The sequence below is a fragment of the Phyllobates terribilis genome, unplaced genomic scaffold (genome assembly GCF_046119375.1).
Source record: "Phyllobates terribilis strain yellow unplaced genomic scaffold, ASM4611937v1 Scaffold_8__6_contigs__length_399053987, whole genome shotgun sequence".
Classification (NCBI taxonomy): Eukaryota; Metazoa; Chordata; class Amphibia; order Anura; family Dendrobatidae; genus Phyllobates; species Phyllobates terribilis.
Window position 1 is genome coordinate 178,228,837 of NW_027362768.1, and position 22,323 is coordinate 178,251,159.

A 22,323-nucleotide genomic window follows, 5' to 3' on the forward strand; every position below is an offset into this window, starting at 1 on the left:
AGTGCATGCAGCCTACTGAGCTCAGTTCCACACTCCATCCTTACCCGGGAGTGGAATACCACACCTCTGGCTTGAGGTGTAATACCCCTGTAGCAGCCGAATCCTCAGGGTGCTACATAATGTACACAGCAAGTCCTCTAATATAACAGTGACTGCAGCTCCTGAGTATAATATTTCCTGTATTATACTCAGGAGCTGCACTCACTATTCTGCTGGTGTACGTACATTACGTTACTTGTCCTGTACTGATCCTGAGTTATATTCTGTATTATACTCCAGAGCTTCACTCACTGTTCTGCTGGTGCATTCACTGTGTATATACATTACTTATCGTGTACTGATCCTGAGTTATATTCTGTGTTATCCTCCAGAGCTGCACTCACTATTCTGCTGTTGGAATCAGTGTGTGCATACACTACATTACATATATAATGGTGACTGCACCATGAGATCGGGAAGTGCTGCTCTGGAGTACAATGCAGGTTGTAACTCTAGATCAGCACAAGATTAAAAAATAAGATTTATTTGTAAAGTAACTGAATTTATGTTTATTTTATCTACTGTATACGTAAACTGTATAATGTTTAAAGGTGAACTTGCTCTTTATCGGAGGATTGAGTGTGAGGTTCTGTGCTGCAGTGGATAATACTATGGTACAATTCATGATTTCCTTGATAACAGTGTTATGAAGAGATACACAAGGGAGGTAACATCCTGAATTGGAATATTGTTACAACGCCCTTTTTGTTGTTGCAGATGTCAACTCTACTTTTCATCATGTGATATGTGACATCCAGATATGGAAATCAAGTTTACTAAATGGAATGTAATTTGGATTTTCCAAGTATTCACCATAAAATTGTCAGAAGGTGATTATTCATTGTGCGGAATATTTCCAAATTTATATCTTACATTTACAAGTTTCTTATAGCTACTGTGTGCAGAGTCCTAATGCGTCCCCAGCCTATTGCTGTGAGTCACTGGATACTTAAACCCCCTCCACCCAGTAGGAGGTGCCTGAGCAACACTTTCACTCAGTTTGTGTTTTGCAACTGAGTTGCCTGGTCCTTTCCTGTATCTAGTCTGTTCTGCCACCCTGGGGGCTGAGTACTCAGGGCCGCTACCTGTACCTCTGACTTTTAGTCTGTTCCCACCACCCTGGGGGCTGAGTACCCAGGGCCGCTACCTGTATTTCTGACTTCTAGTCTGTTTCCACCACCCTGGGGGCTGAGTTCCCAGGCTCGTTCCTGTATCTTGTTCCCGTTCAGTTCCTGTCTGAACAGTGTCCTAGCCCGTTACTTGCTTGTCTCTATGTCCGTACCTTCCCTTTTCTTGCAGTGTCTGAACCTGCACCTAACTCCAACTCGTTGTCTCTGTACTTCTGTTTGTGAGTTTTGTGTCCACTCACTACTTCACTACCTTGTGTGTATCTGGTTCCGCTTGTCCCCTTTCCCTGCCTCTGTATCTACCTCCTGTGTTCTAACCATCTTCCTGTATTTTCCAGTCTGTTCCATGTGAACAGAGCCCTGTCCTGTCTGCCTTCACCTTCTGCTCAGTTCTGCTCTGTTTGTTCACCTCTCTTTCCGCTTGTTTACCGCACCTGCGGTTCTGTTCTGCTCTGCTTGTTCACCGCTCCGGCGGTTCCGCTCTGCTCCGCTTGTTTACTGCACCTGCGGTTCTGTTCTGCTCTGCTTGTTCACCGCTCCGGCGGTTCCGCACTGTTCCGCTTGTTTACTGCACCTGCAGTTCTGTTCTGCTCTGCTTGTTCACCGCTCCGGCGGTTCCGCTCTGCTCCGCTTGTTTACCACACCTGCAGTTCTGTTCTACTTTGCTTGTTAACCACTCCGGCGGTTCCGCTTGTTTACCGCACCTGCGGTTCTGTTCTGCTCTGCTTGTTCAACGCTCTGGCGGTTCCGCTTGTTTACCGCACCAGCGGTTCCGCTCTGTTCCGCTTGTTTACCGCACCTGCGGTTCTGTTCTGCTCTGCTTGTTCACCGCTCCAGCGGTTCCGCTCTGTTCCGCTTGTTTACCGCACCTGCGGTTCTGTTCTGCTCTGCTTGTTCATCGCTTCGGTGGTTCCGCTCTGCTTCGCTTGTTTACCTGCGGTTTTGCTCGGCTCTGCTTGTTTACCGCACCTGTGGTTTTGCTCCGTTCTGCTTGTTCACCGCACCTGCGGCTTTGCTTCGCTCTGCTTGTTCACCACACCTGCGGTTTTGCTCCGCTCTGCTTGTTCACCGCACCTGCGGTTCTGTTCTGCTCTGCTTTTTCACCGCTCCGGCGGTTCCGCTCTGTTCTGCTTGTTTACCGCACCTGTGGTTCTGTTCTGCTCTGCTTGTTCACCGCTCCGGCATTTCCACTCTGCTCCGCTTGTTTACCGCACCTGCGGTTTTGATCCGCTCTGCTTGTTCACCGCACCTGCGGTTTTGCGCCGCTCTACTTGTTCACCGCACCTGCGGTTTTGCTCCGCTCTACTTGTTCACTGCACCTGCGGTTTTGCTCCGCTCTGCTTGTTCACCGCTCCGGCGGTTCCGCTCCACTCTGCTTGTTCACCGCTCCGGTGGTTCCGCTCCATTCCGCTTGTTTACCGCACCTGCGGTTCTGTTCTGCTCTGCTTGTTCACCGCTCCGGCGGTTCCGCTTGTTTACTGCACCTGCGGTTCTGTTCTGCTCTGCTTGTTCACCGCACCTGCGGTTTTGCTCTGCTCTGCTTGTTCACCGCACCTGCGGTTTTGCTCTGCTCTGCTTGTTCACTGCACCTGCGGTTTTGCTCTGCTCTGCTTGTTCACCGCACCTGCGGTTTTGCTCCGCTCTGCTTGTTCACTGCACCTGCGGTTTTGCTCCGCTCTGCTTGTTCACCGCACCTGCGGTTTTGCTCCGCTCTGCTTGTATACCGCACCTGCGGTTTTGCTCCGCTCTGCTTGTTCACCGCACCTGCGGTTTTGCTCCACTCTGCTTGTTCACAGCACCTGCGGTTCTGTCCTGCTCTGCTTGTTCACCGCTCCGGCATTTCCACTCTGCTCCGCTTGTTTACCGCACTTGCGGTTTTGCTCCGCTCTGCTTGTTCACCGCACCTGCGGTTTTGCGCCGCTCTACTTGTTCACCACACCTGCGGTTTTGCTCCGCTCTACTTGTTCACCGCACCTGCGGTTTTGCTCCACTCTGCTTGTTCACCGCTCCGGTGGTTTTGCTCTTCCCGCTTGTATACCGCACCTGTGGTTTTGCTCTTCCCGCTTGTTTACTGCACCTGCGGTTCTGCTCTGCTTGTTCACCTCTCTTTCCGCTTGTTTACCGCACCTGCGGTTCTGTTCTGCTCTGCTTGTTCACCGCTCCGGCGGTTCTGTTCTTCCCGCTTGTTTACTGCACCTGCGGTTCTGCTCTGCTTGTTCACCGCTCCGGCGGTTCCGCTCTGCTACGCTTGTTTACCGCACCTGCGGTTCTGTTGTGCTCTGCTTGTTCACCGCTCCGGTGGTTCCGCTCCATTCCGCTTGTTTGCCGCACCTGCGGTTCTGTTCTGCTCTGCTTGTTCACCGCTCCGGCGGTTCCGCTCTGTTTCGCTTGTTTACTGCATCTGCGGTTCTGTTCTGCTCTGCTTGTTCACCGCACCTGCGGTTTTGCTCTGCTCTGCTTGTTCACCGCATCTGCGGTTTTGCTCCGCTCTGCTTGTTCACCGCACCTGCGGTCTTGCTCCGCCCTGCTTGTTCACCGCACCTACGGTTTTGCTCCGCTCTGCTTGTTCACCGCACCTGCGGTTTTGCTCCGTTCTGCTTGTTCACCGCACCTGCGGTTTTTCTCCGCTCTGCTTGTTCACCGCACCTGCGGTTTTCCTCCGCTCTGCTTGTTCACCGCACCTGCGGTTTTGCTCCGTTCTGCTTGTTCACCGCACCTGCGGTTTTGCTCCGCTCTACTTGTTCACCGCACCTGCGGTTTTGCTCCGCTCTGCTTGTTCACCGCACCTGCGGTTTTGCTCCGCTCTGCTTGTTCACCGTACCTGCGGTTTTGCTCCGCTCTACTTGTTCACCGCACCTGCGGTTTTGCTCCGCTCTGCTTGTTCACCGCACCTGCGGTTTTGCTCCGCTCTGCTTGTTCACCGCACCTGCGGTTTTGCTCCGCTCTGCTTGTTCACCGCACCTGCAGTTTTGCTCCGCTCTGCTTGCTCACAGCACCTGCGTTTTTGCTCCGCTCTGCTTGTTCACCGCACCTGCGGTTTTGCTCCGCTCTGCTTGTTCACCGCTCCTGCGGTTTTGCTCTGCTAGTCCACCACACCTGCGGCTCTGTTCCTGTATCCCAGTCTGTACTGGTCCCTATCTAGCTTGCGTTCATACCTGCCAGTATCTGCCTGTCTGCATTCCAGCCGTGCCTGTCAGCACCCGCCTGTCTGCATATCAGCCGTGCCTGCCAGTACCCACCTGCCTTCATACCAGCCGTGCCTGCTAAGTACCCACCTGCCGTCATACCAGCCGTGCCTGCCAGTACCCACCTGTCTGCATACCAGCTAACCTGCCTGTTCCTGCATTCCCCGGTGTGGGTCAACAGCTGTGACCGGGGTCTGACCTGGAGTAGCACCTGGTCCCTCTGTTCGGTTCCTCCCTGGTTCACGGAGTCGACTGAGCCGCCGCGCAACCTTGGTCGGACCGGGTTGATACTTAGTTACGCCCCTCCAGGCACTCTTCGGTTCATGGTCCAGTGGGATCACTAATCACGCTCATGCCAGTCAGTCCGGGCGCGAGTGTAACATCTTACACGGGTCACATCCTCTATATACTATACGGGACACATCCTCTATATACTACACGGGACACATCCTCTATATACAGTACTACGCTACACGGTACACATCCTTTATATACTACACTACACGGGACACATCCTCTATATACTACAACACACGGGACACATCCTCTACATACTACACCACACGGGACACATCCTCTATACACTACACGACACGGGACACATCCTCTATATACTACACTGCACGGGACACATCCTCTATATACAGTACTATGCTACACGGTACACATCCTCTATATACTACACTACACGGGACACATCCTCTATATACTACACTACACGGGACACATCCTCTATATACAGTACTATACTACACGGTACACATCCTTTTATATACTACACTACACGGGACACATCCTCTATATACTACACCACACGGGACACGTCCTCTATATACTACACCACACGGGACACGTCCTCTATATACTACACCACACGGGACACATCCTCTATATACTACACCACACGGGACACGTCCTCTATATACTACACCACACGGGACACGTCCTCTATATACTACACCACACGGGACACGTCCTCTATATACTACACCACACGGGACACATCCTCTATATACTACACCACACGGGACACATCCTCTATATACCACACCACACGAGACACATCCTCTATATACTAACACCACGCGGGACACATCCTCTATATACTACACCACACAGGACACATCCTCTATATACTACACCACACAGGGCACATCCTCTATATACTGCACCACACAGGACACATCCTCTATATACTACACCACACGGGACACATCCTCTATATACTACACCACACGGGACACATCCTCTATATACAACACCACACGGGACACATCCTCTATATACTACACCACACGGGACACATCCTCTATATACTACACCACACGGGACACATCCTCTATATACTACACCACACGGGACACATCCTCTATATACTACACCACACGGGACACATCCTCTATATACTACACCACACGGGACACATGCTCTATATACTACACCACACGGGACACATCCTCTATATACTACACCACACGGGACACATCCTCTATATACTACACCACACGGGACACATCCTCTATATACTACACCACACGGGACACATCCTCTATATACTACGCCACACGGGACACATCCTCTATATACTACGCCACACGGGACACATCCTCTATATACTACGCCACACGGGACATATCCTCTATATACTACACCACACGGGACACATCCTCTATATACTACACCACACGGGACATATCCTCTATATACTACACCACACGGGACACATCCTCTATATACTACACCACACAGGACACATCCTCTATATACTACACCACACGAGACACATTCTGTATATACTACACCACACGGGACACATCCTCTATATACTACACCACACGAGACACATCCTCTATACACTACACCACACAGGACACATTCTGTATATACTGCACCACATGGGACACATCCTCTATATACTACACCACACGGGACACATCCTCTATATACTACACCACACGAGACACATTCTGTATATACTACACCACACGGGACACATCCTCTATATACTACACCACACGGGACACATTCTGTATATACTACACCACACGGGACACATCCTCTATATACTGCAGCACACGGGACACATCCTCTATATACTACACCACACGGGACACATCCTCTATATACTACACCACACGGGACACATCCTCTATATACTACACCACACGGGACACATCCTCTATATACTACACCACACGAGACACATCCTCTATATACTACACCACACGGGACACATCCTCTATATACTACACCACACGGGACACATCCTCTATATACTACACCACACGAGACACATCCTCTATATACTACACCACACGGGACACATCCTCTATATACTACACCACACGAGACACATCCTCTATATACTACACCACACAGGACACATCCTCTATATACTACACCACACGGGACACATCTTCTATATACTACACCACACGGGACACATCCTCTATATACTACACCACACGGGACACATCCTCTATATACTGCACCACACAGGACACATCCTCTATATACTACACCACACAGGACACATCCTCTATATACTACACCACACAGGACACATCCTCTATATACTACACCACACGGGACACGTCCTCTATATACTACACCACACGGGACACGTCCTCTATATACTACACCACACGGGACACATCCTCTATATACTACACCACACGGGACACATCCTCTATATACCACACCACACGAGACACATCCTCTATATACTAACACCACACGGGACACATCCTCTATATACTACACCACACAGGACACATCCTCTATATACTACACCACACAGGGCACATCCTCTATATACTGCACCACACAGGACACATCCTCTATATACTACACCACACGGGACACATCCTCTATATACTACACCACACGGGACACATCCTCTATATACTACACCACACGGGACACATCCTCTATATACAACACCACACGGGACACATCCTCTATATACTACACCACACGGGACACATCCTCTATATACTACACCACACGGGACACATCCTCTATATACTACACCACACGGGACACATCCTCTATATACTACACCACACGGGACACATCCTCTATATACTACACCACACGGGACACATGCTCTATATACTACGCCACACGGGACACATCCTCTATATACTACGCCACACGGGACACATCCTCTATATACTACGCCACACGGGACATATCCTCTATATACTACACCACACGGGACACATCCTCTATATACTACACCACACGGGACATATCCTCTATATACTACACCACACGGGACACATCCTCTATATACTACACCACACAGGACACATCCTCTATATACTACACCACACAGGACACATTCTGTATATACTGCACCACATGGGACACATCCTCTATATACTACACCACACGGGACACATTCTGTATATACTACACCACACGGGACACATCCTCTATATACTACACCACACAGGACACATTCTGTATATACTGCACCACATGGGACACATCCTCTATATACTACACCACACGGGACACATTCTGTATATACTACACCACACAGGACACATCCTCTATATACTACACCACACAGGACACATTCTGTATATACTGCACCACATGGGACACATCCTCTATATACTACACCACACAGGACACATTCTGTATATACTGCACCACATGGGACACATCCTCTATATACTACACCACACGAGACACATTCTGTATATACTACACCACACGGGACACATCCTCTATATACTACACCACACGAGACACATTCTGTATATACTGCACCACATGGGACACATCCTCTATATACTACACCACACGGGACACATTCTGTATATACTACACCACACGGGACACATCCTCTATATACTGCAGCACACGGGACACATCCTCTATATACTACACCACACGGGACACATCCTCTATATACTACACCACACGGGACACATCCTCTATATACTACACCACACGGGACACATCCTCTATATACTACACCACACGGGACACATCCTCTATATACTACACCACACGGGACACATCCTCTATATACTACACCACACGGGACACATCCTCTATATACTACACCACACGGGACACATCCTCTATATACTACACCACACGGGACACATCCTCTATATACTACACCACACGAGACACATCCTCTATATACTACACCACACAGGACACATCCTCTATATACTACACCACACGGGACACATCCTCTATATACTACACCACACGGGACACATCCTCTATATACTACACCACACGAGACACATCCTCTATATACTACACCACACAGGACACATCCTCTATATACTACACCACAAGGGGCACATCCTCTATATACTGCACCACACGGGACACATCCTCTATATACTACACCACACGGGACACATCCTCTATATACTACACCACACGAGACACATCCTCTATATACTACACCACACAGGACACATCCTCTATATACTACACCACACGGGACACATCCTCTATATACTACACCACACGAGACACATCCTCTATATACTACACCACACAGGACACATCCTCTATATACTACACCACACGGGACACATCCTCTATATACTGCACCACACGGGACACATCCTCTATATACTACACCACACGAGACACATCCTCTATATACTACACCACACGGGACACATCTTCTATATACTACACCACACGGGACACATCCTCTATATACTACACCACACGGGACACATCCTCTATATACTACACCACACGGGACACATCCTCTATATACTACACCACACGGGACACATCCTCTATATACTGCAGCACACAGGACACATCCTCTATATACTACACCACACAGGACACATCCTCTATATACTACACCACACAGGACACATCCTCTATATACTACACCACACAGGACACATCCTCTATATACTACACCACACGGGACACATCCTCTATATACTACACCGCACAGGACACATCCTCTATATACTACATCACACGGGACACGTCCTCTATATACTACACCACACGGGACACATCCTCTATATACTACACCGCACAGGACACATCCTCTATATACTACATCACACGGGACACGTCCTCTATATACTACACCACACAGGACACATCCTCTATATACTACACCACACGGGACACATCCTCTATATACTACACCACACAGGACACATCCTCTATATACTACACCACACAGGACACATCCTCTATATACTACACCGCACAGGAGAGCTGACAGATCCTTTTCATTGATAGAGTATTGTGTAACATTTATAACTTACTTGTGATGTCACTTCTTTCTGCAGGTCTCGTATCAATTAACGGAGACCTGATATTTAAACCGGCCTCATTGGTGTCAGTAGGAGCGAACCTTACAATAATCTGCATCAATAAATTGAAAACCTGCAGTGGATTTAGTACATTTAAATTTGAAGTAAATGAAGTTATGAGGAGTCCAGACTGGCAGAACCACACGGCGTCCATGATTCAGCTCCTCCACATCAGAGAAGCTTACCCTGTGGTTTGTTACATTGAATGTCATAGATTCCTGCATGTCATCAATATGAAGCAGTTACAGGTGGGATGTAAGTGTTCAGTTTAATACTTCTCATTATGAGGTCTCCTTAGATATCACACACTGTATGATCTGTGCCAGGGCAATATTTTTTGCAGTATTTTCTGTGTCTTGATGTGTAAAATTGCGCCTGCCTTCTGTTACAGGTGTAATGAAGTCTGTGGATTATTTTCTACTGTTGATACATGTTTCGTTACGACTTATTATAACAACTTTTCTTACTCGTAGCAGCTAATCAAAAACATATAATTTAATGATTTTTATAAAGTTTATAAAAAAAAACAGTAAATCATAATGCTCCTGTTATTCATCCATTGCACCTTGACCAACAGTTCCTAACATAATATGATGCTCCCACACGGAATATGATGCCCGCACAGTCCCCATGCACAATACGATGTTCCCACACACAATATGATGCCCGCACAGTCCCCACACACAATATGATGTTCCCACACACAATATGAAGCCTGCACAGTCCTCACACACAATATAATGTCCCTGCAGTCCTCACACACAAAATGATGCCCTTCTAGTCCCCACACACAATATGATGCTCCTACAGTCCGCACACACAAAATGATGTACTCTCACACAATGGTGCCCTCACAGTCCCCACACACAATATGATGTCGCCACACACAATATAATACCTCTGCAGTCCGCACACACAATTTGATGACCTCACACACAATATGATGCCCCTGCAGTCCGCACACACAATATGATGCCCCCACACATAATATGAGGCCCCCACAGTTCCCCATATACAATATGATGCCCCTGCAGTCTTCACACACAGTATGATGTCGCACTTTACCCAGGTCTGTCCTATTACAACTATTATAAACTGATAGTGGGGGAGGATCCTGCTGCGGCCACTTGTCTTACAGCCAGGTCTATGGAAAGGAGAAAGGAAATGGCAACACACAGAACAATAGACAGGATAGAATCACAGGAAAGGAAAAGGAGAGAAATGACTGGGATTTTATGTTTACACGTGTTTTACTTTTTCTATCTTAATAGGATTAATATTTGTAACTGCTTTTGTCATTCCTATAAAATGTCCTCACAGGTTTCTTTAATGTGTATTTTTCTCATTTTTATTTTTCATCCACTAGTTTTATTTTACATCATAGTTAAAGTAGAAAAAAATGTATAGCAAAAAAACACAACAAAAATGCAAAAAGTGTTCCAACTGGGAACCTGTATGGGGGATAGGACTTTGCATACAGTATGAGCAAAGTCATTCCTTATACAGGTTCCTGGGAGGGTCATGGAAATTGTTGCCCAACATCTGAGTACTATAGGAAAACTACAGAAATTAAAGGCCTGAAAAGGCGCATAAGTGAGTACTTGTGGTGTATTGAACCCTACTTTTCTCCGCATTATTTTTTAATAGATCGATTAAATTTTCTTTCACCAACACAGATCCTCCCGACCGACCTATGAACGTTCAATGTCGTGTGGAAGAGTTTTCCACAGAGATGAAATGTGAATGGGACAAAGGGCAGATTACAGGTTTACCCACTCACTATGAAGTGCATCTAAAGAAGTACGTTTTATTTAAATAGACTTTCGCTAATGTCACTTATACTGTTGGATTTTCTTGATTTTCATCTGCTTTAGAAATTGAGTTTTTCTTTTTCCATGTAGGGAAGGCACATGTGCATTAATGGACACAAAAGGCTCCCAAAAACCACATTATTATAGTGGGGTCTGTTGGTTTTATGTCATAACATTCATTATTTTTTTAAGCAAATATATTTAATACAACAATTATTTTATTGTAAAAAAAAATGCAACAGATGCTAAAATACAGTCATGGACGTCTGTTTTGGCCTCCTTGAAATTGTTCCAGAAAATGAAGTATTTCTCCCAGACAATTATTGGAATTACACAGGCTTTGTTATAAACCTGATTATTTCCTTTGTGTGTATTAGAGCAACACAAAAAAAACAGAAAAAAAAGGAAAATTGGACTTAATATCACACAAAACCCCAAAAATGGACCGGACAAAATAGTTGACACCCTCAGCTTAATATTTGGTTACACCCTTTGGAATAAATAACTGCAATCAATCGCTTCCTATAACCATCAGCTTCTTACACCTCTCAGCTGGAATCTTGGACTCTTCTTACAATCGTCTCCAGGTCTCATATGTGAAGTCGCCTTCTCCCAACAGCAATTTTAAGATCTCTCCACAGGTGTCAATGGGATTTAGATCCGGACTCATTGCTGCCACTTCAGAACTCTCCAGCACTTTGTTTCCATCCATTTCTGGGGGCTTCTTGAAGTATGTTTGGGGTCATTGTCCTGCTGGAAGACCCATGACCTAGGACGTAAACCCAGCTTTCTGACACAGGGCATGACATTGCCACCCAAAATCATTTGGTAATCTTCATATTTAATGATGCCTTGCATACAGGCTAGACCCCAGTGCCAGAGGCAGCAAAACAACCCCAAAACATCTGTGAACCTCCACCATATTTGACTGTAGGTTCTGTGTTCTTTTCTTTTTTGGCCGCATTCCGTTTTCGGTAAACAGTAGAATGATGTGCTTTACCAAACAGCTCTATCTTGGTCTCATCTGTCCACAAGACGCTTTCCCAGAAGAATTTTGCCTTATTCACGTACATTTTGGCAAACTGCAGCATAGCTTTTTTATGTCTCTGTGTCAGCAGTGGAGTCATCCTGGGTCTCCTGCATAGCGTTTAATTTCATTCAAATGTCAACGGATAGTACACGCGGACACTGATGCCTCCTGAGCCTGCAGGACAGCTTGAATTTGGGGGAGGGTGCCATATATACCAGAATGGGGGGGCATGTATGACAGGATGGGGGCCTTGTATACCAGGATGGGGGGGCATGTATCCAGGGTGGGGATAGGTGCCATGTAAACCAGGATCGGGATGGGGGGGAATATATACCAGGATGGGCGATATTAGTTCAGAATTGGGGAACATTACCGCTATAACAGTGTCAGCTTCAGACCTCCTCCTCATAACAATGCGTCATGACCACATTTTTTGCTTCAAGATTTTTTTCTATTTTCCTCCTCTAAAACCAAGGTGCATCTTATTTACATGGAGGCACAGGACAGCTGTACTATCTGTGCCTGAGTAATTTTATATATATTCTTTCGATATTCAATCATTAACCCTTATTTAAATAATATTTGACATCCCCTTTAACTTTTTGCCAGATCCCTCAACTGATTGCAGCTGATCACAGAGGGTCCAAGTTGCATTTACCGCCATGTCGTACTGATTAGCGCTCTAGATCCTTACAGTATCTGATACATTGATCTCTGTCCTCACCGAGTTTTATTTTTCATCTTCATAGAAGTGATTAGATCTCTAGAAAAGTTAAAAGGAAACATTCAGCAATTAGAGCTAGAAGTTATCATCCTCCATCAGAACAAAGAATGACATTTACTGAAAATCAAGTCATATATTTTAAAACCGCAATAATAAGTTAATAAGGAATCCAGGTAACTATAGAATGTTCTAGAAATAAATGTACAAGAAAAATCACACTTTCATCATTAGACGCATCTTATTGTCTCATGCACACGGCAGAGCCATGAGCTTGGAGCCAGTATGATGTCCCATATTGTGCAGAACCATATGACTTCTACGTCACCCATGTGCTACACATACATGAGGGCTTGTGACACTTCACCGTTGGTGAACTGAGATCATCAGGTTATTTAGGAAGTCAGAAGATCGATATTAGAGCAATATAAGATACTCGTACATAATAGATTGGTTGGTTGATTTTAGATCACTATAGAAAGATATGAAATGGATACAGTTAGGTCCATACATATTTGGACAGAGACAACATTTTTCTAATTTTGGTTCTAGACATTACCACAATGAATTTTAAACAAAACAATTCAGATGCAGTTGAAGTTCAGACTTTCAGCTTTCATTTGAGGGTATCCACATTAAAATTGGATGAAGGGTTTAGGAGTTTCAGCTCCTTAACATGTGCCTCCCTGTTTTTAAAGGGACCAAAAGTAATTGGACAATTGACTCCAAGGCTATTTCATGGACAGGTGTGGGCAATCCCTTCGTTATTTCAGTCTCAATTAAGCAGATAAAAGGCCTGGAGTTGATTTGAGGTGTGGTGCTTGCATTTGGAAGGTTTTGCTGTGAAGTAAACATGCGGTCAAAGGAGCTCTCCATGCAGGTGAAACAAGCCATCCTTAAGCTGCAAAAACAGAAAAAACCCATCCGAGAAATCGCTACAATATTAGGAGTGGCAAAATCTACAGTTTGGTACATCCTGAGAAAAAAAAGAAAGCACTGGTGAACTCATCAATGCAAAAAGACCTGGGCGCCCATGGAAGACAACAGTGGTGGATGATCGCAGAATAATCTGCATGGTGAAGAGAAACCCCTTCACAACAACCAACCAAGTGAACAACACTCTCCAGGAGGTAGGCGTATCAATATCCAAATCTACCATAAAGAGAAGACTGCATGAAAGTAAATACAGAGGGTTCACTGCACGGTGCAAGCCACTCATAAGCATCAAGAATAAAAAGGCTAGACTGGACTTTGGTAAAAAACATCTAAAGCCTGGAAGAACATTCTTTGGACAGATGAAACCAAGATCAACCTCTACCAGAATGATGGAAAGAGAAAAGTATGGCGAAGGCGTGGTACAGCTCATGATCCAAAGCATACCACATCATCTGTAAAACACGGCGGAGGCAGTGTGATGGCGCGGGCATGCATGGCTGCCAGTGGCACTGGGTCACTAGTGTTTATTGATGATGTGACACAGGACAGAAGCAGCCGAATGAATTCTGATGTATTCAGAGCCATACTGTGTGCTCAGATCCAGCCAAATGCAGCCAAACTGATTGGTCGTTGTTTCATACTACAGATGGACAATGACCCAAAACATAAAGCCAAAGCAACCCAGGAGTTTATTAAAGCAAAGAAGTGGAATATTCTTGAATGGCCAAGTCAGTCACCTGATCTCAACCCAATTGAGCATGCATTTCACTTGTTAAAGACTAAACTTCAGACAGAAAGGCCCACAAACAAACAGCAACTGAAAACCACCGCAGTGAAGGCCTGGCAGAGCATCAAAAAGGAGGAAACACAGCGTCTGGTGATGTCCATGAGTTCAAGACTTCAGGCAGTCATTGCCAACAAAGGGTTTTCAACCAAGTACTAGAAATGAACATTTTATTTACAATTATTTAATCTGTCCAATTACTTTTGGTCCCTTTAAAAACAGGGTGGCACATGTTAAGGAGCTGAAACTCCTAAACCCTTCATCCAATTTTAATGTGGATACCCTCAAATGAAAGCTGAAAGTCTGAACTTCAACTGCATCTGAATTGTTTTGTTTAAAATTCATTGTGGTCAGAGTCGGACTGGGGTGCCCAGGGCCCACCAGGGGAACTGACTCTAGGGGCCCACACTACAGCCCACCATAAACGGTTTTATTACTTGTTATGCTTTTCTATAATGCACTAGTTACATGATTGGCCACGCTGTGAAGCACTGAGCGGCAGGACTTTGTTCGAACAGTCATTCCGTACTGCCAGAGTCCCTTTAATGGTAACTTGTCACCTTGAAAAACGCTATTTATCTGCAGATATAGCGGTAATCTGCAGGTAAATAGGGTTTAAAGCCTGGTTAGACGGCTTAATGGAAAAGCGTTGGCTACACAGAGAAAATTACGTTTTATTCTCCCTGCCGCAACTCGCTTCCTGTTATTGGGTCGGTGCAAGGAGGGAGACATTACAGTCACCGCGAACTACAAAGTGAGCGTGCTGCAATAACGTCCGGCACCTTGATTGTGACACTTCCATGGAGCCCAGCCTCAGGCTGAGCTTCATTGAACGACTAACATGGCAGCAGCACCTGGCAACTAGTGCTGAGCGAGCGTGGTCGGATAAGGTGTGATCCCAGCATGCTCGGGTGTTATCCAGGTATCTTGTAATGTTCTTCTAATATGCTCGAGTCCCCAGGGTAGCATGTTTTGCAGGCAGACGCAACACATGCAGGAATTGCCTGTTTGTTAGGTAATCACTGCATGTGTTGCTTCTGTCTACCGCCGCAAAACATGTTACCGCAGGGACTCGAGCATATTAGCAGAGCACTACAAGATACCTGGATAACACCCGAACATGCTGAGATAACACCTTGTCCGACCACGCTCACTCAGCACTACTGGCAACCCACCAGCAACCTGCAACTGCGTCACAGGGGGCAGAAGGGAGCAGGTGACTGCATGCCCCGGCCATAATGCTATCTAAATGCCGCTGTCAGTGATTGACAAGGGCACTTAAATACTCAGAACAGCAGCAATCAATGCGAACTCCGATCACTGCTATTACAGGCAGACGCCGGCTATGTAACACAGCCGACATCCGCCTGGTATGGAGCAGGCTCAGCTCCTGAACCCGTGTCCATACAAGTACAACCCTATGGTTATGACAAGGTTAGCAAATTTCACTTGTCTGTTCCTAAATGTGGAAAGACAAATGGAATTCCCTAACACATGTGAGTGAGTCCTAATAGATTTAGTAAAGGTGCCCCAAGCATATGAATGTTATTACACACCACAATGCACAGTTACATACACGCATCTTACAAAATACATATTATTCCAGATACTCAGACGCGCACAAACACATCAGTACATGAATACATCATCTGAACCACCATCATTTGTAATGTCAGGTCAGCCCCATATATCTTTGTATCGCATAAACCTACAACTCCCAGTATGTAATTAACAATAGAGATACTGGGAGTTGTTATCAGTCATCATCAGACTGTGGACCATACAGGAACCACAGTACTGATGAGACGCAGGATCACAAATGAACATTTACATCCAGGTATCTTACCTGAGACGTCTTCTCTGATTAGAGTTGTTCTCTTTCTTTTCTTCCTCTTGTCCAGTCTCCATGATGACTTTTCTCATCCACAGCTCGTCTCTGCAGACTTCCATCTTCTCCGGTCTTCTGCAGCACATCCCGACACGATGCCCTTAAAGATAGCAGAGTCATTATAATGCTCCTGAATAAAAATATCTACACTGAGCCCCTGAATAAACCTAACTCTTACAATGCTCTCTGCACAAAACATGACATACACTCTACCCCTCTTATGGTACCTGCACTCCACACTGTCCTCTCCTTACCATACTGGGCCCCCTCTTCACACTGTCCTCTCACACTGTGCCCCCCCTATACTGCCCAGTCTCTATACTGTGCCCCTTCATCACACTCCCCCTCCTCAGCATACTGTTCCCTCCTTTCTGTGCCCTCACACTGTTTCCCCCATACTGCCGCATCTCTATACCTTCCCCCTCACTACCTAGTATCTGTGCTGTGTCACCTCACACTTTTCTCCCTCCATACTGTCTCCTCACACTATTCCCCCACTCTCCATACTGTCTTATACATCCCTTCCCCATTCTGTTCCCGCACCCATTCTCACCCCTCCCCTAGTTCACCATACTGTTTCTTCACACATCTCCCCATTCTGTCTCCTAGAATTTCTCTCCCATCTCTCTCCAAATATAATAAATCTTCGGAAGTGCACACAGACATGCAGAAGCACGCTTACACACACAAAAGCGCACACAGACACATACTAAGGGCTCTTTCACACGTCAGTACATGCGGTGACCGTTTCCACACGTACCAGAGACACTGACACACGTAGACCCATTCACATGAATGCGTATGTGCACATGTCAGTGTGTTTCCACTTTACACAGACCATGTGGTGTCCGTGGGCAAAACACGCTGGCATGTCTGTTTTTTACCTGATGTCCAGACCGCAAAATGTCCCGCACACTGATGACAGTTAGCACCCGGTGCTTGGGAAGAGCGCTGAGCGCTGCCCTCATCATAGATCCCTGCAGGCGCTGCGATCAGCACCCCAGGGTCAATGATGAGAGTAATAGTCTATACCCGCTGTTTCCAACTGTAAAAAGAATAAAATAAAAAAATCCTTATACTAACCTCTACTAAGTGTCACCCGCTGTAATCCGTGCGAGCGCTCTCGCCGAGGAGAATGTCTCCTGCAGCGAGTGGGCTCCGGAGCTGCGCTCAACAAGCGGTGCCCTCTCATTCACTAAGCGCAGCTCTGGAGCAAGCTCGCTGCAGGAGTCATTCTCCTTGGCATGAGCGCTCGCACGGATTACAGCAGGTAACACTTAGGAGAGGTGAGTATAAGGATTTTTTTATTTTATTCTTATTTTTACAGTTGGACACGGACACAGTGGGAGTAGACTACTACTCTCATCATTGACCCCGCTGCTGCTGATCACAGCGCCTGCAGGGATCTATGATGAGGGCAGCGCTCAGCACCCGGCTCTTGGGAACAGCGCTAACTGTATACTGATTCCCAAGCGCCAGTATGTGTCGCTTGGATGACACACAGGTGGACACGGATATCTCCAGTCCCGTAAATATCAGGACATGTGAAAGAGCCCTAATATACACACGCAGATACACATACTCCCAGAAATGGGGTCACGTACACACACAGGCAAGCACACACAGAAATGCACAGACACACTCAGACAATCACACACACAAAAATGCAGACACGCAGGGAAGCACACACACACGTATGAAGACACATAAACACACAGGCATACACAATGGACACACACAGGCATATAGACACACACACACACACAGGCATTTACACACACACATATAGGCATATACACACACACACACACACACACATACAGGCATATACACACACAGGCATATACACACACACACAGGCATATACACACAGGCATATATACACACACACACGCACGCACAGGCATATACACAAACGCACAGGCATATACACACACACAGGAATATAAACACAGACACACAGGCATATACACACAGGCATATATACACACACACACGCACGCACAGGCATATACACAAACGCACAGGCATATACACACACACAGGAATATAAACACAGACACACAGGCATATAAACACACACTGTACACACACACTGTACACACACAGGCATATACACACACACAGGCACATACACACTGTACACACACAGGCACACACACCGGCATATACACACACTGTACACACACACAGGCATATATACACACACTGTACACACACACAGGCATATACACACACACAGGCACATACACACTGTACACACACAGGCACACACAGGCATATACACACACTGTACACACACACAGGCATATACACACACTGTACACACAGGCATATACACACACTGTACACACACAGGCATATACACACAAGCATATACACACACTGTACACACACAGGCATATACACACACATGCAGGCATATACACACACTGTACACACACAGGCATACACACACTGTACACACACAGGCATATACACACACACAGGCATATACACACTGTACACACACAGGCACATACTGTACACACACAGGCATATACACACAGGCATATACACACACTGTACACACACAGGCATATACACACACAGGCATATACACACACTGTACACACACTGTACACACACAGGCATATACACACACTGTACACACAGGCATATACACACACAGGCATATACACACACTGTACACATACTGTACACACACAGGCATATACAGACACAGGCATATACACACACTGTACACACACTGTATACACACAGGCATATACACACACTGTATACACACAGGCATATACACACACTGTACACACAGGCATATACACACAAGCATATACACACACTGTACACACACAGGCATATACACACACATGCAGGCATATACACACACAGGCATATACACACACTGTACACACACAGGCATATACACACAAGCATATACACACACTGTACACACACAGGCATATACACACACACACAGGCATATACACACACAGGCATATACACACACTGTACACATACTGTACACACACAGGCATATACACACACTGTACACACACAGGCATATACACACACATGCAGGCATATACACACACTGTACACACACAGGCATATACACACACTGTACACACACAGGCATATACACACACATGCAGGCATATACACACACAGGCATATACACACACTGTACACACACAGGCATATACACACAAGCATATACACACACTGTACACACACAGGCATATGCACACAGGCATATGTACACACACAGACATATACACACAGGCATATACACACACTGTACACACAGGCATATACACACACTGTACACACACAGGCATATACACACAGGCATATACACACACTGTACACACAGGCATATACACACACTGTACACACACAGGCATATACACACAGGCATATACACACAGGCATATACACACACAGGCATATACACACACTGTACACATACTGTACACACAGGCATATACACACACAGGCATATACACACACTGTACACATACTGTACACACACAGGCATATACACATACTGTACACACACAGGCATATACAAACAGGCATATACACACACTGTACACACACAGGCATATACACACACATGCAGGCATATACACACACAGGCATATACACACACATGCAGGCATATACACACACAGGCATATACACACACAGGCATATACACACACTGTACACACACAGGCATATACACACACTGTACACACACAGGCATATACACACACATGCAGGCATATACACACACAGGCATATACACACACTGTACACACACACATGCAGGCAGCATATACATAAAAATCCATACAAACACACAAATATTACAGTACCTTGGCTTGTTTCCAGCCCATAGTGTACAGACACGCTCCTAATGCGGGAGACTGCAGTGCAGGGCGCGCTGTGACGTCACTTTTAGCAGATGTACGGCCCTGTCTGCTGAATGTGACGCTGCAGTTCAGCCCCTGCTCTCCTGCTCCCAGGCCCCTCCCGCTACTGTCCTGGGCATCGCATCGGTGAAAGTGCGTGCGCGCGCCCTTAAAGGGCCCACGACCACTTTTTTTTTTTTTTGTATTCTCCTGTTCCCTCTGCAAGGGGCCCGGGGCCCACCGGGAAATTTCCCGGCGCCCCGCCAGGCCAGACCGAGCCTGATTGTGGTAATGTCTAGAACCAAAATTAGAAAAATGTTGTCTCTGTCCATATATATATGGACCTAACTGTATTAGATACATACATACAGTACAGACCAAAAGTTTGGACACACCTTCTCATTTAAAGATTTTTCTGTATTTTCATGACTATGAAAATTGTACATTCACACTGAAGGCATCAAAACTTTGAATTAACACATGTGGAATTATATACTTAACAAAAAAGTGTGAAACAACTGAAAATATGTCTTATATTCTAGGTTCTTCAAAGTAGCCACCTTTTGCTTTGATGACTGCTTTGCACACTCTTGGCATTCTCTTGATGAGCTTCAAGAGGTAGTCACCGGAAGTGGTTTTCACTTCACAGGTGTGCCCTGTCAGGTTTAATAAGTGGGATTTCTTGCCTTATAAATGGGGTTGGGACCATCAGTTGTGTTGTGCAGAAGTCTGGTGGAAATACAGCTGATAATCCTACTGAATAGACTGTTAGAATTTGTATTATGGCAAGAAAAAAGCAGCTAAGTAAAGAAAAAAGAGTGGCCATCATTACTTTAAGAAATGAAGGTCAGTCAGTGCGAAAAATTGGGAAAACTTTGAAAGTGTCCCCAAGTGCAGTTGCAAAAACCATCAAGCGCTACAAAGAAACTGGCTCACATGAGGACCGCCCCAGGAAAGGAAGACCAAGAGTCACCTCTTATACTGAGGATAAGTTTATCAGAGTCAGCAGCCTCAGAAATCGCAGGTTAACAGCAGCTCAGATTAGAGACCAGGTCAATGCCACACAGAGTTCTAGCAGCAGACACATCTCTACAACAACTGTTAAGAGGAGACTTTGTGCAGCAGGCCTTCATGGTGAAATAGCTGCTAGGAAACCACTGCTAAGGACAGGCAACAAGCAGAAGAGACTAGTTTGGGATAAAGAACACAAGGAATTGACATTAGACCAGTGGAAATCTGTGCTTTGGTCTGATTAGTCCAAATTTGAGATCTTTGGTTCCAAAAACCGTGTCTTTGTGCGACGCAGAAAAGGTGAACGGATGGACTCTACATGCCTGGTTCCCACCGTGAAGCATGGAGGAGGAGGTGTGATGGTGTGGGGGGGCTTTGCTGGTGACACTGTTGGGGATTTATTCAAAACTGAAGGCATACTGAACCAGCATGGCTACCACAGCATCTTGCAGCGGCATGCTATTCCATCCGTTTTGCATTTAGTTGGACCATCATTTATTTTTCAACAGGACTATGACCCCAAACACACCTCCAGGCTGTGTAAGGGCTATTTGACCAA

At 46.0% G+C, this 22,323-nt stretch overlaps 1 protein-coding gene across 6 annotated transcripts in view; it reads left to right on the top strand.

Moving 5' to 3' along the window:
* The window catches only part of IL23R (interleukin 23 receptor), a 72,509-nt gene that overhangs the window by 15,105 nt on the left and 35,081 nt on the right, over positions 1 to 22,323 (top strand). For 3 of the 6 annotated variants that reach the window (XM_073642666.1, XM_073642668.1, XM_073642667.1), the window contains exons 2-4: positions 757 to 869; positions 9,661 to 9,939; positions 11,361 to 11,484. In XM_073642666.1, the coding sequence (XP_073498767.1) occupies positions 800 to 869; positions 9,661 to 9,939; positions 11,361 to 11,484 (473 nt within the window). In that variant the 5' untranslated portion in view covers positions 757 to 799. The remainder of the gene's footprint in view (positions 1 to 756; positions 870 to 9,660; positions 9,940 to 11,360; positions 11,485 to 22,323) is intronic. The other 3 variants (XM_073642670.1, XM_073642671.1, XM_073642669.1) reach the window with 2 other exon arrangements.